This window comes from Melopsittacus undulatus, chromosome 6 (genome assembly GCF_012275295.1).
Source record: "Melopsittacus undulatus isolate bMelUnd1 chromosome 6, bMelUnd1.mat.Z, whole genome shotgun sequence".
NCBI lineage: Eukaryota > Metazoa > Chordata > Aves > Psittaciformes > Psittaculidae > Melopsittacus > Melopsittacus undulatus.
The window spans coordinates 24,689,234-24,701,128 of NC_047532.1; the positions used below are offsets into that span (position 1 = coordinate 24,689,234).

The 11,895-nt window shown below is 46.5% G+C and overlaps 1 protein-coding gene across 2 annotated transcripts; it reads right to left on the reverse strand.

Annotated features, from left to right (window-relative positions):
• Positions 1–1,380: 1,380 nt before the first annotated feature.
• On the reverse strand, positions 1,381–11,895 carry D2HGDH (D-2-hydroxyglutarate dehydrogenase). 2 transcript variants are annotated; one of them, XM_005151233.3, is made up of 9 exons: positions 11,209–11,895; positions 10,614–10,671; positions 9,053–9,192; positions 8,623–8,816; positions 7,364–7,532; positions 6,653–6,796; positions 6,102–6,244; positions 5,126–5,291; positions 1,381–3,395 (listed from the first exon to the last, which is right to left on the reverse strand). In XM_005151233.3, the coding sequence occupies exons 1-9, from the start codon at positions 11,591–11,593 to the stop codon at positions 3,136–3,138; spliced, it is 1,659 nt and encodes a 552-aa protein (XP_005151290.2). In that variant the 5' UTR covers positions 11,594–11,895; the 3' UTR covers positions 1,381–3,135. The 2 variants fall into 2 exon arrangements, with proteins under 2 accessions (XP_005151290.2, XP_030906756.1); XM_031050896.2 differs by lacking the exon at positions 9,053–9,192 and having other exon boundaries at positions 11,209–11,240.

Consider the following 11,895-nt stretch of genomic DNA (forward strand, 5'->3'; position numbering starts at 1 on the left):
ATGAGTACAGTCAAGTTCTTCCTCACTGCCTCAAAGTGCTGAGCATTGTTCAATATTTAAGTCTGTCCCAGCAAAATCCTCCAGAATTTTGGACAAGAAATTCCTACCAAAATGATTCTTATAAAAATACACCCCCCTCACCTCCTGTATGTACTCACCCTGTCTCTCCCTCCTATATACAACAGTGAACCAATACTCGAAAGCATCATTAAGAATGTGGAAGAGTATTATCATACTGATGTTTCAGGTCTGGGAAAGATACTATGAAATAACATTGTGATAACTCCTCCCTTCCATTCCCTCACAGTAAGTGCTCTATTGTTTAGCTGAAACAATAAACTTACATTGAGCTTAAGGATCTTCATGTGTTAAGATGACTAAATGTAGCTGTGCCAGGATTTCCCCAGCCACAGCACTAGGTTGTCTGCCAGCCCTGACTCCCTCCCCAGCACTCACTCCATATGTAGCTGAAAAAAAGCAGTATGGAAAGTTCTGCTTCCCAAAAAGAACAGTTCACGTGTATTTTAAACAATTATGGTCAGTGCTTTGAGGGGGGAGGTGGGGGACAGAAAGAATGGCATAGGAAAAAGGCAGAGATATAAACAGGCTGATCCAGAAAGAACGAGCTGCATCAGCTTAACCTGGCAGAAAGCAAATCCTGTACATTTCTTCTCTGGACTTTCCGTAGTTTTGCATTAATCCCTGGAGAAAACAGCTCCTCTCTGAGTGGTACTGAGGAATGAAGGGAGAGGTGGGAAGTGCACTGATAATGGAGTGAGAGGGAATTGAAGGGAAGAGACCAGAGGGCAGGCCTAGATATTGGCACTGCAGGTCAAGTAACAGGTGGAGGTATTGTTATTAAAAGCATCCACGCAGTCAAGTTGAAAGAGTTGTGACCATAGAATTATATTGTGAAGGGTGCTGTAACACAGTGCTGAGTGTGAGCCACCATCCTTAATGCAATTTAAATGCTTGCAGGCTTGTAGAGATGATGTTCTGGTTAGAAACAGAATTAAAAAAAACACTCTCTAGGATTATCTTCTTTCAAGAAAAAGGCTCTGGGTGGAACATCTATTTCATGGCACTGAGGAAGAGCAGAAAACACTGAAAAGCAGCTAATGGACAAGGCAGCTACCAGGTAAGACAACCGTCCTTCCTAGTCCCACAGAGCCCAGTGAGGCCTCTCAAACCAGTAGACCGGAGTAGAAACCACTGATTACCACCTGTGAGCTGGTTTCCTGTCCATCCTGCAGATACCCCTCTGGTGTGTGTCATGCCAGCCTGCCCAGGAGAAAGCTGTGGGAAACAGTGGTGACAGGACTGACACTGTACCGACATCCAGGCAAACACCCCCCACTGCTCTCCTCGTGTGGACAGAAAATGTTTTTATTGTAGAAGGTGTTTGGGTTATCAACACAATTTATCTTTGGTAAATCCCTGGGCTTTTCTAACCATCTGCTTCATTTGGATACAACAGTCTGAGTTAAGAGTGACATGGACTGGTAAATACAGATGTGATTAGTAAACACTGATTAGATGACTCACTAGCAGAAGGCTTGGCCTGTCCTCTGACAGGGTGAACATGTGGTTTTGAACACCAAGCTGTAAACGACAATCACTCCTGTTATCCCAAAACCAGAGACAGATTGTAGAAGAAAAATAAAAGCCAGCAAAAAAAAAATCACAGAATAAAATAGAAGGAAATAGTTGGAAAAGACCTACAACGATTATCTAGCCCAACTGATGACCCATCTACTTCAGGGCTGACTGAAATTTAAAGCATGTTGTTAAGGGCATTGCCCAACTGCCTCTTAAAACACTGACAGGCTTGGGGCATCAACCACCTCTCCAGGTGTTGCAGTGTTTGACCACCCTCTCAGTGAAGAAATGTTTCCTGATGTCCAGTCCAAACCTCCCCTGGTGCAGCTTTGAGCCATTCCCATGCATCCCATCACTGGATTCCAGGGAGATTAGCAGATCCCTCTCCAGGTCACCTTCTCAGGAAGCTGTAGAGAGCAATGAGGTTGCTTTCCTCAGACTCCTTTTCTCCAAAGGAGACAAACCCGAAGTTCTCAGCTGCTCCTCTCATGATGTGGCTTCCAGCCATGCCACCAGCTTTGTTGCCCTCCTCTGGACACATGCAAGTACCTTCACATCCTCCTTGAACAGTGGGGCTCAGAACTGCTCACAGTACTTGAGGTGAGGCTACACCAAGTACAGTGGAATAATCACCTCTTTTGGCCTTCTGGTTTTACTGCATTTTATGCACCCCAGGAGGAAGTTTGTCCTCTCGACTGCCAGGGCACACACTGCTGGCTCCTGTGAGCTTGCTGCCACCCAGCACCCCAGATCCTTCCCTGCAGGACTGCTCCCCAGCCACTTCTCTCTCAGTTTATACTTGTGCCTGGTGCTACTCTATCCCAGGTGTAGAATCTGGCACTTGGACATGTTAAATTTGCTGCCTGATGTTCCAGTCTATCTAGATCCTTCTGCAAGGTCTCTTGTCCCTCCAGTGATTCAACAGCACTCCCAGCGTAGAATCACAGAATAGTTTGGGTTGGAATGGACCAAAAAATCACCTAGTTCCAACTCCCCTGTCACTAGACCAGGTTGCTCCAAGCCCTGTCCAACCCAGCCTCGAACACTGCCAGGGATGGGGGAGCCACAGTCCTGGGCAACCTGTGCCATTGTCTCACCACCCCCAGAGACTGTACTGTCAGCAAAATTGCTAATGGTGCATTAAACTACTGCATCCAGATCACTGATGAAGTATTCAACAGTGCTGGCCGTGTGACACCAGCCTCCTCTGGCTGGTATCACTTCACTACTAAATCAGAGCAAACTAAGGGGAAAGAGAGCTAGAATATCCACACACAACAGCTGCACGCTTGGTTTCAGTGCTCAGGTTAAACAGCAAATTCACACAGTCAAACCATGTAATGTGTTCTTCAGAAAGGGCAGGCACCCCTAAAAAGAGGAACAATGTTTCTTTACTTGTTCCATCACATTAAAGAACTAAAACAAGGAGCCTTCGAAGTGCTTGCTTGATCCATGAGTATGTTTATGGTTAAAGTGCAGTTACTGTGTGCCATTCTTGCGTGACAGTATCTGCTCACTTCTCAGTGTGTATTGCTCTCAGGAACTGGAGGGCAGCATCTTGTATGGGTTGAGGATCCCTTTGGGATCTAACATGGCTTTGAAATGCTGCATTAGCTGGATTGCCTCCTTGGGTTTGCTGTACTGAATGAACTGCTTTTTCTTGAAGCCCAGTCCATGCTCTGCACTGACACTGCCATTGTATCTCGCAGTCCACTCATACACAAAGGGCTCAATGGCATCCAACAGGGAATGGTTATAGGACTCTGCCGTGACGTTTAAGTGCAAGTTTCCATCTCCTGTAAGAAAACATTGCAGAGGTGGATATGTAAGAAACACTCAGTGATCCCACAATGGAGACTCATTACTGCCTCCTCCATGTACCCAAACAACGGTGCCTTTGTTAGTCTCCAGACTGCATAGGGGACAATTTGCTATCCTTCTACAAACACCAGTGTCTCCATTCACAAATAATTCAGTAGGATCTTTGTTTTTCCATACTTCCAGGCAACATTTGAGGAAGCGTTCTGAGTTAAACTACTTTAAAATTGCAGTTATTGTGATTTGAAAATTCAAATTGTGGTGCCTCAGATATTGTCCTGCTACTGAGGTGGCATGCAAAGACTGCCCCAGCAGTATTCGATAATGATCATTAGATTTTAATATGGCACTTCATCACTTTCTCTCTCCCTATTATGTTTGTGCAATGTTCTAAATGCACTTTGGCACGTGTCAACAGAAACAAAGCAAGCAGAACATTTTCTCCTTTTGCCACTTGTGCATGACATATTTGATTAAGCACATAGTTGTTGGGTATTCAGGAGACAAAACACACAAAGATAAACAAAACTTGCTCATTCCCACTCCAGAACCTCTTTCTGCATCCCAGCAAAGCCTCACAGTAAACAGCTTAATGACCACTACCAACAGCTACCAGAGGCAGCCTCTGTTATACAGGCTTGTCTTTTTGTCTTTCCATGTCTTTCAAATAATCTCAAACCAAGCTTGTGTGTTCTGTTGTTTTTGTTTTCTTTTGAACAGCACAGCTCTGCTAAGCTACCAATTTACCTGCTTGTAAAATCAAACTAGTTTCAAAGCATCCTGACAAATGTACTAGCTTTTCTGTATGTTACCTTTATTACTCTCTTTTGGAAGGTTAATTACTCAGACAAAATTAATTTCCAATATGACTGATCATTTTGCACAAAAAAGTGTTTACCAGAGGTGTCCAAGTACAAGCTGATGGTGCATTAAACGACCTATATATTTCAATAAAACACAGAGAGCAAGAATCCACCTCCCTCTTACATTCAGCTCTGGGGCCCCAAACATAAGAGGAATATGGACCTGCTTGAGTGAGTCCAGAGGAGGCCATAAAGATGCTCTGAGAAGACAGGCTGAGAGAGCTGGGCTTGTTCAGCCTGGAGAAGGGAAGGCTCCAGGGAGACCTTAGAGCAACTTCCAGTGCCTAAAGGGGCTATAAGAAATTTGAAGAGGGACATTTTATAAGGGCCTCTAGTGACAGGATGAAGGGGAAAGGCTTTAAACTGACAGAAGGGAGATTTAGATTAGAGGGAAAAAATTCTTCCCTGTGAGGGTGCTGAGGCCCTGGCACAGGTTGCCCAGAGAAGCTGTGGCTGCCCCATCCCTGGCAGTGTTCAAGGCCAGGCTGGATGGGGCTTGGAGCAACCTGGTCTAGTGCAAGGTGTCTCTGTCCGTGGCAGGGGTTGGAACTGGATGATCTTAAGGTCCCTTCCAACCCAAACCAGTCTGTGATTCCATGAATACACAAATGACCAGTTCAGTGGCCATCTGTCTAGCAACCTACCGTTTATATATGGAATAAAGTCTGAAAGCAATGAAATTCGAACACAAAGATCCTTATGCATCCTCGTCTTCTGGCAGCTCTTGGCTATTTGGTCTATGCCTCTCACTAATCTAAAAAACAACCTTTAAACCTACTAGGAAGTTGGCCAGAAAACCTGGAGCACAAAAGAACAATTGCTCATTTCCCAGCATCCACACATACCCAAGTGGCCATAGCCCACCACACTTTTGGCACTCGGGCCCAGCCGAGCCCTGGTGTCAGTCACGAGATCATACAGCTTTCCCACAGGGAGGGAGATGTCGTATTTGTAGACACAGCCATCGTGAGTGAGGGCCTCTGTGATTCTCTCACGCAGGCTCCACAGCGTCTGGTCAATCAAAGAGCAAAGATACCGACATAAACCAAGTACCTCTTGGATTCCATGCACTGTGGCATGGAGGGAAAAAAAGTCTTGATTCTTTGCATATAACATCAGCATCTGATTTCCCTTGATATCCTCCACCTCTTGAAAGGTAGTAATAATACTTTCTTGGCAACACTGTACAGTAAAGTGATACACCAATTCTTCAAGCTTCCAGCACCCCAGAGAGAACGAACACAGGCATGGGCATTCTTTTCAAAGCTGTTTTGAGTTTCCCAAGACCTGGGGATGTGCCTCCTCTACTGAACTGCAAGGGTTGGTTTGGGAACTGGGGCTGGAAGAAACAAGGGTCAGCGTGAAAGACTTATGTTCATAGGACACAAAACACAGTCCTTCTCACCAAAACACTACATATCTGTCCTGCTCCCAGAGGCCACAGTCTCCGACTCTAGCACACCTCTGTCCTGCTGCCCGGCAGGACTTTGCTCACTCCTGGCCTTGCTGGCAACTCAACTTCTGGTTTCAATAGCTTTCAGGCAGGTTGGGTCCTACCCCAGCAACTACTGAAAGATGTAGTACATTATTCTCATCTTTTTAAAAGAGGAAATTGAAACCCTAAATATTCAGGCCTTCTGGGAAGAGTCAGCAGTGGTAAGGATTCTCTCTTAGCATTCTTACTCAATATGCAAATAAGGTACCAGGTCACTCAGGGACATTTATACCAAACATCAGTCTGCACGTTTCCCTATTAAAAAACACAAATCCAAGTAGAGAACCGTGTCAAAGAGATTTGTGCAAGAGGAAATGATGACTTGCCTTTATCTTCTTCTCATCTGTTGCCACAGTTCCATCAGTGACCAAACCACAAGTCATGGCTTGTTCTAGGAAGTTGTTCAGTTTTTCTTCATCATGGGTCAAGTTGGAGCCCGAAGTTTCAATTAAAACATAAAAAGGGCTATCTGAAAGTGAGGGAGAACAGAATAACCAGATGTTCTGGGGCAAAAGCACAGGAATGTAGTGCAGGTTCTGGACCTTTTCCCAAACTTGGCACATTTCCTGAGGTTGCCCTATGCCCAGATTCTCTGGTGCCAGTGGAAAGGCAGCTCAAGTGTCAATCTTTTATCTCTAGAACACTTCACTTACATGCTATATCCTTTACCTAGCCACTGCTTTTCAGAAAACTAGCAGTTCTGTGGGAACAAGTAGAAATAACAAATCTTATCCTTAAAGGCTTCCATCAAATGTCTTTGGAATTGAACACTGGATACAAAAATTATGACAAATGCCCACACATCCGCTGTGTATATAAACAATATAAAAACTAGGCAGTACAATGCCTCTTTCTAAAGCATGAATGATACTGATACCTCTCACTGGGCTGGTCAGCTTCAGATGACTCTCAACCAGTTCCATGCACTTCTCATCCATGAACTCATAGGCAGACAGGATCTCTCCCAGCATAGCTCTGCAGGTTGTAAATGTTTCCAGAACTTTAGCAAAACTCTGACACCCTTCAAACAGAACACACAGGAATCAGGAACAAAAAACAGGGCCCCGAAACCTTGTAAAATGATCTAAAAAGTCTATCAGGCTTGAAGTCAAGCAGGGACATCTCTGCTGAGGCTCACTCAGAAGTAGCTGTGCCTGCCCATGTACGCTGCTGAGCCAAACCCTGACCTGAAGACTTAACTTCCCAGCCTTGCCACTATGGCCTCACCTGGTGACCACTGGATTGGACAGACTGCTTACTGTCACCACACTTGCCCTGCTCACCTTGCTTGGTTACTGTCAGACCGGGCCCTCATCAGTGATAGCACTGTCCTGTCTGCTTCTTCATCCTGCTAAGCTCCTGTCTCCCCTTCCCTTTCAGAACAACCTGCCCTTGCAGGTATTTTACATGTTTATACCACTGATGTAAAAGATCTGCACAGATATTTTAACATCCAGCACCATATTACTTCTCAGAAACAAGCTGATGCCGGTACTGTATCTCGCAGGCTGACCAGCGCTTTCTTCGCTCCATCCCTATTCTCTTCCCAGCCTTGGAATTCAAGTGTGAACTTAGCACCAGCTCCTACCTAGGAATGCCAGGTTCACAGCCTTTGGTTTCTGAGGACAGATTATGGAGACAGCAGTGATAACTCCCAAGGTCCCCTCAGATCCAATAAAAAGCTGCTTCAAATCATAGCCAGTGTTATCTTTGCGCAGAGAGGCCAAACAGTCCAGAACTGAGCCATCAGCCAGCACCTGTGGGAATACAGAGACCCAGTCAAAGCACCTATGTAGAAATCTGTTGGCATACGCCTGTCTACTACCAAGCTAATGATCAGTGGACTCCAGCTGCAGCTCACTCCCAAGGTCTTTCCTCTGATCCTCCACTCCCAGCTCTTCCTCCCCTCTATATCCTATCTAAGTCTTCCCCAACTTTTCTGTTTCTTTTTTTACAATGCTGTTTGCACACATTCCAACAGGACAAGTAATAACAAGACTGAATTTCTCTGCTTTTCTTACAAGTGGTGAAGATCAGCCATTATTTGCAGCCCTAGCTCCCATTACTCAACAGAAAGAAGGAACACTATTTAAACCAGTGAACATAGTTAACCAGAATGAAGTAAGCCCTCTACCACCTGAGCCTTAAATCAAGGCTGAATGTCCCCAAGACATGTTATTAAAGGCAGTTTTGACACTACGGGGACTAACCTGAGAAGCAAAAGCTCCTCTGTACTGGGCATACACAATAAAACCAAACAAGGCTTTTGCTACCTACCTAATTTATTTCGTATTAACTTTTTGCTCCCAAGCCCCAAAATCTTTTAGAACTAATCCCAGCCTTTATACACAAAGGTACAGACCTGCAGGGCAGAAGCAGGCTGAGGTACAGCAAAGACTCAAGGAGAAAGCCAGCAGCCAAACAAACCCAAAGTGGACAGCTGTATTAGAAATCGAGTGAGTAGCCACTAGAAGACAGTGCTATAGGATGGGATTAGTGGAATGTTCCAGAGCCCCATCACTTCACAGAGGAACCAAACTCATGCAGGTGACCTGGGACCATGAAATCTCTCCCTGTTCTCTTTTCATTTTTCTGGATGAGAAAACCATCTCATACCACTTCTGTCAGTAAGGACAGAGGTGCAAGCTGGGCACTGTGGTAGCAATAAGAGATGCTACATACATGAAGACACTTGTTGACTCCTCAAAAGAGCCATACAAAGAAAAGTTAGGTGGAAATCTGGAGAGGAACTTGTCTGCATAATGGATAGCTAAGGGCTAGAACAGCAGGAAATGGTAGGAAGTAGAGGTTTAAACACAGAAGGGAACTGCCAGGTACTCGCCTTACCACTTCCAGTCCTAGCACTGTCCCTCGAAGAGAGCCGTATCTCAAGAGCCTCAAGCCTCCAGCATTAGTGGCCACATTGCCACCGATGTGGCAGCTACCCTTTGCCCCCAAGTCAAGCGGCATGATAAAACCCTGCTCCTCCAAGTACTCGTTGAGCTTCTCTAAGATGCAGCCAGCTTGGCAGACAAGGATTCCTGAAACATAAACAACCCGCTACAAGCTGATACTCCAGAAAAAGGTAAATAACACATGTATGATTTGTCTGCTACTGTTATAACCTAAGGATTACAGCAGGAGCCTGCATGAAACAGGCCTCTGACATCCCTTATGATCCTGCTGGGCTGAACCTTGCTGAATCTGCAACTACTGGAAAATGGCTCGCTTAGGGCCTGGGGCACATTTCTGTGCCATACTCCTCTACAATATTTACCAGACACCTTGTCAAAGCTGGTGATCCGGTTCATGAGAACAGTGGAGAGAATGATCTCATCAAAGACAGGAACGCTGCCCCCAACAAGGCCTGTGTTACCCCCCTGTGGGTTCACTGCCAGGTTCCTCTCGTAACAGTACCTGGAAGGAAAAAGGTTTCTGAAGTCTTGGACATTTTAAGGCCCTAATCCAGTCTATTAGAAGCATTTTACCTCCACGTAAATGTCTACTGTTGCGACAGTGCTTAACCCTCCTTAAAATTAAGCTGTGTTTAGCCTAAAGATTAAATTGACACAGAGGTATAGCATCACCGCAAAAGCAAGAAAGCACAACTCCTTACTGAACTCACCCAGCACTGAGCAAAGCAACAAACACTTCAGGTTATCTCTGTGCATATCTACAGATCTGCCACAGAACATCTGCCTGGAAATCACTGCTCACACATGCATTTATAGCAACCTATTTATGTAGCAGTTTCTGTTAACAACTTGGCTTTCTCAGTGGGCTCTGACAACAGTTTAAGACATTACTGCCATATACCTGCCTTTAAGAAATAAATGTCCTGTAGGCGATGAAGCATGTGCATCTATGCCTCAGCAGCATCACCTCACAGCCTGCAACATCCCTGCAAAGCACCCCCATCACATCCTCTCTGAACTCAGAGAGGATCCTGCACAACGGATGGCACAAAGGTGTATGGCACCAATGGCTACTTCAGGAGTGGGTTCCTGCAGCTCTATATCTCAGCCAAATGGCAATCCCACATCCTGATGTTCACAACAACAAACCAGGGAAGTGCTCTTACTGATCCAGTGGTTAAAACATTAGCTCCTCCAACTGCCTGATTCTGGCCTAACCTTTACCTTTTCAGACACATCTTTCTGAATCCTTCAACACAACTGTTTCTCTTGAGCACTAGCACAGTGTCTGATTTCAGCAAAAAAACCCCAGAAAAGTAATCAATACTGAATACACTTGCTTATCTCTCCTCCACACTAAGCACTCTTAAGACCCTTCTACTCAAAGCCATCAGCATTGATTTGAGAAGCCTGCTGGTGCCCACAGCCTTTGCAAACACACCTGGCCAGGACAGGTGAGTTTTGTTTTGTAAAACAAGCAAAAGTTTGGCCATTGTATCTGCCTGAAACTGACATGACACCATCAGTCCAGACAAGCCGAGGGGCAGGGAGAGCATTTGGCCTGAGAAATACAAGTCACAGGTGAAAGTCCCTTTCTGCCTCGAAAGTTTAGCTCCCCAAGTGAAAACATTCCTGCTCAGGAACCTGTACCCATAACTGCCATACCCCCAGGCTAGCAACAGCATGCAGTGCCTCTGGCCCTGGGAGCAGCTGGAGCAACAGGTACATCAGGAAACAGCAGGCAGCTGGGATATAAAGAGCAGAAGAGGGAGCTAGAGTCAGAGTTCAGCTGTGAGACAGTCACAAAGGAAACAGCTCCAGCATTTTCAATGCTTGAGTACTTAGTGCCTGAACATCCAGAAGCTCCCTTCAGGTGACATACCCTCCCTCGCCACAAAGCCCAGCAGAAAAGGTGCCCATTACCTGAGAACTTGCGAAACCTCTGCTGTTGTCTGCGGCTTCAACATCAGCTTGCTACAGCCTGCAATAAAAGCAAGGGACTCTCAAGGCAAGTTGTGAGTTTTACAGGGGTCAGACAGACAAGGTGGTAAAGCATGAGGTCTGAAATAACAACACTCCCTCCACCGTGAGGCAGAGCACTTTTAAACGAAACATATTGAACAGCAGGCTTTCCCCTGAAGCACCGCAAAAGCTCTGCATGCACAGGTAGACTCAGTTGCCAGCAGGGGCAATAGGAAAGGTTTTATATTCTTACGAAATCTTTGACAAGAGCAACTGAAATTTTCACGTCTGTTTTCTGAATGCCAGCCAAAAGTGTTAACTGTCAACGTGCTTCAGGAAAAAATAAACAGTAAGTTAAGAGGTCTTAGGGTTATTTTTTTGTCATGAAAGCCTGAAAGATTACCAAATATTAGGCAATTCTCAAAGGAGAATTTTGGTCTGTGAAGATGTGGTCTGCTGTAAATAAAGATGAGATTTTCTTTGCCTTCTCATTCTGGTCTGGTAACAGAGGCAGAGAGGTTTAAACAAAATCGGCAATTTAAGCAAGCTCTCTTACCTCGGACCGATTTAAGCCAGTCCACGTTAAACGGTTTCAGTTCCTCCGCATTTGTGATGACTCTGCCTGGCATTATCTGCTCGAAGAAGGCCACATCGCCCTCAGACACACGGGAGAAGGGCAGCCTCCGCACTCCGTACCGCTCGCTGGTCAGCATGACCTCCTGGAGGCTGAAGGAGCCTGCATGGAGAGCTCTCCTGCTGCGAGACCTCGAGTCCCACGGCCTGGGAACCACGCTCGGGGGCTGTTTCCTCTGCGGAAGCAACCGCAGGGCATGGGTGCTGCTCTGTTGTGCCAAGGTGCTCCTGTGGAAGCCCGTCAGCCACCTCAGCGGCGCCCAGCGGCTCCGCACAGGGCAGCGGGGCACCACGGGGAAAACCCCCATGGCCACCCTGAACAGAGGGGTCCAGCCGAGAGCCAAGCTCCGCTCCGCTCCCCGCCACCCGGCTCCTCCCCCAGCCTGTGAGGAGCTGGACAAGGCTCTAGGGGTGACAGCCGCTCTGTCCTGCGGTACCCCGGCGCTGGGTGAGGGCGCCCATTCCACCGCAGCACCTCAGGACACAAACTCTCCCTTCCACTGTGACCCCCGGCCGCCTCACGCACAGCTCAGACAGTCCGTGGCGCAGGCAGCCCCCGTGCGGGCGACAATGGCAGCCACCAACCAGACCCTATCTCCCCGGCGTGAAT

Bases quoted from the DNA above. Each gene is read 5' to 3' on its own strand.
- D2HGDH (XM_005151233.3), bottom strand. From the start codon at position 11,593: ATGGGGGTTTTCCCCGTGGTGCCCCGCTGCCCTGTGCGGAGCCGCTGG. The intron at 8,817-9,052 runs GTAAATATTGTA...TTTATGTTTCAG, and splicing joins CAGCTTTGACAAGGTGTCTG to GAATCCTTGTCTGCCAAGCT. The intron at 3,396-5,125 runs GTATGTGTGGAT...GTTTTCTTACAG, and splicing joins GGTGGGCTATGGCCACTTGG to GAGATGGAAACTTGCACTTA.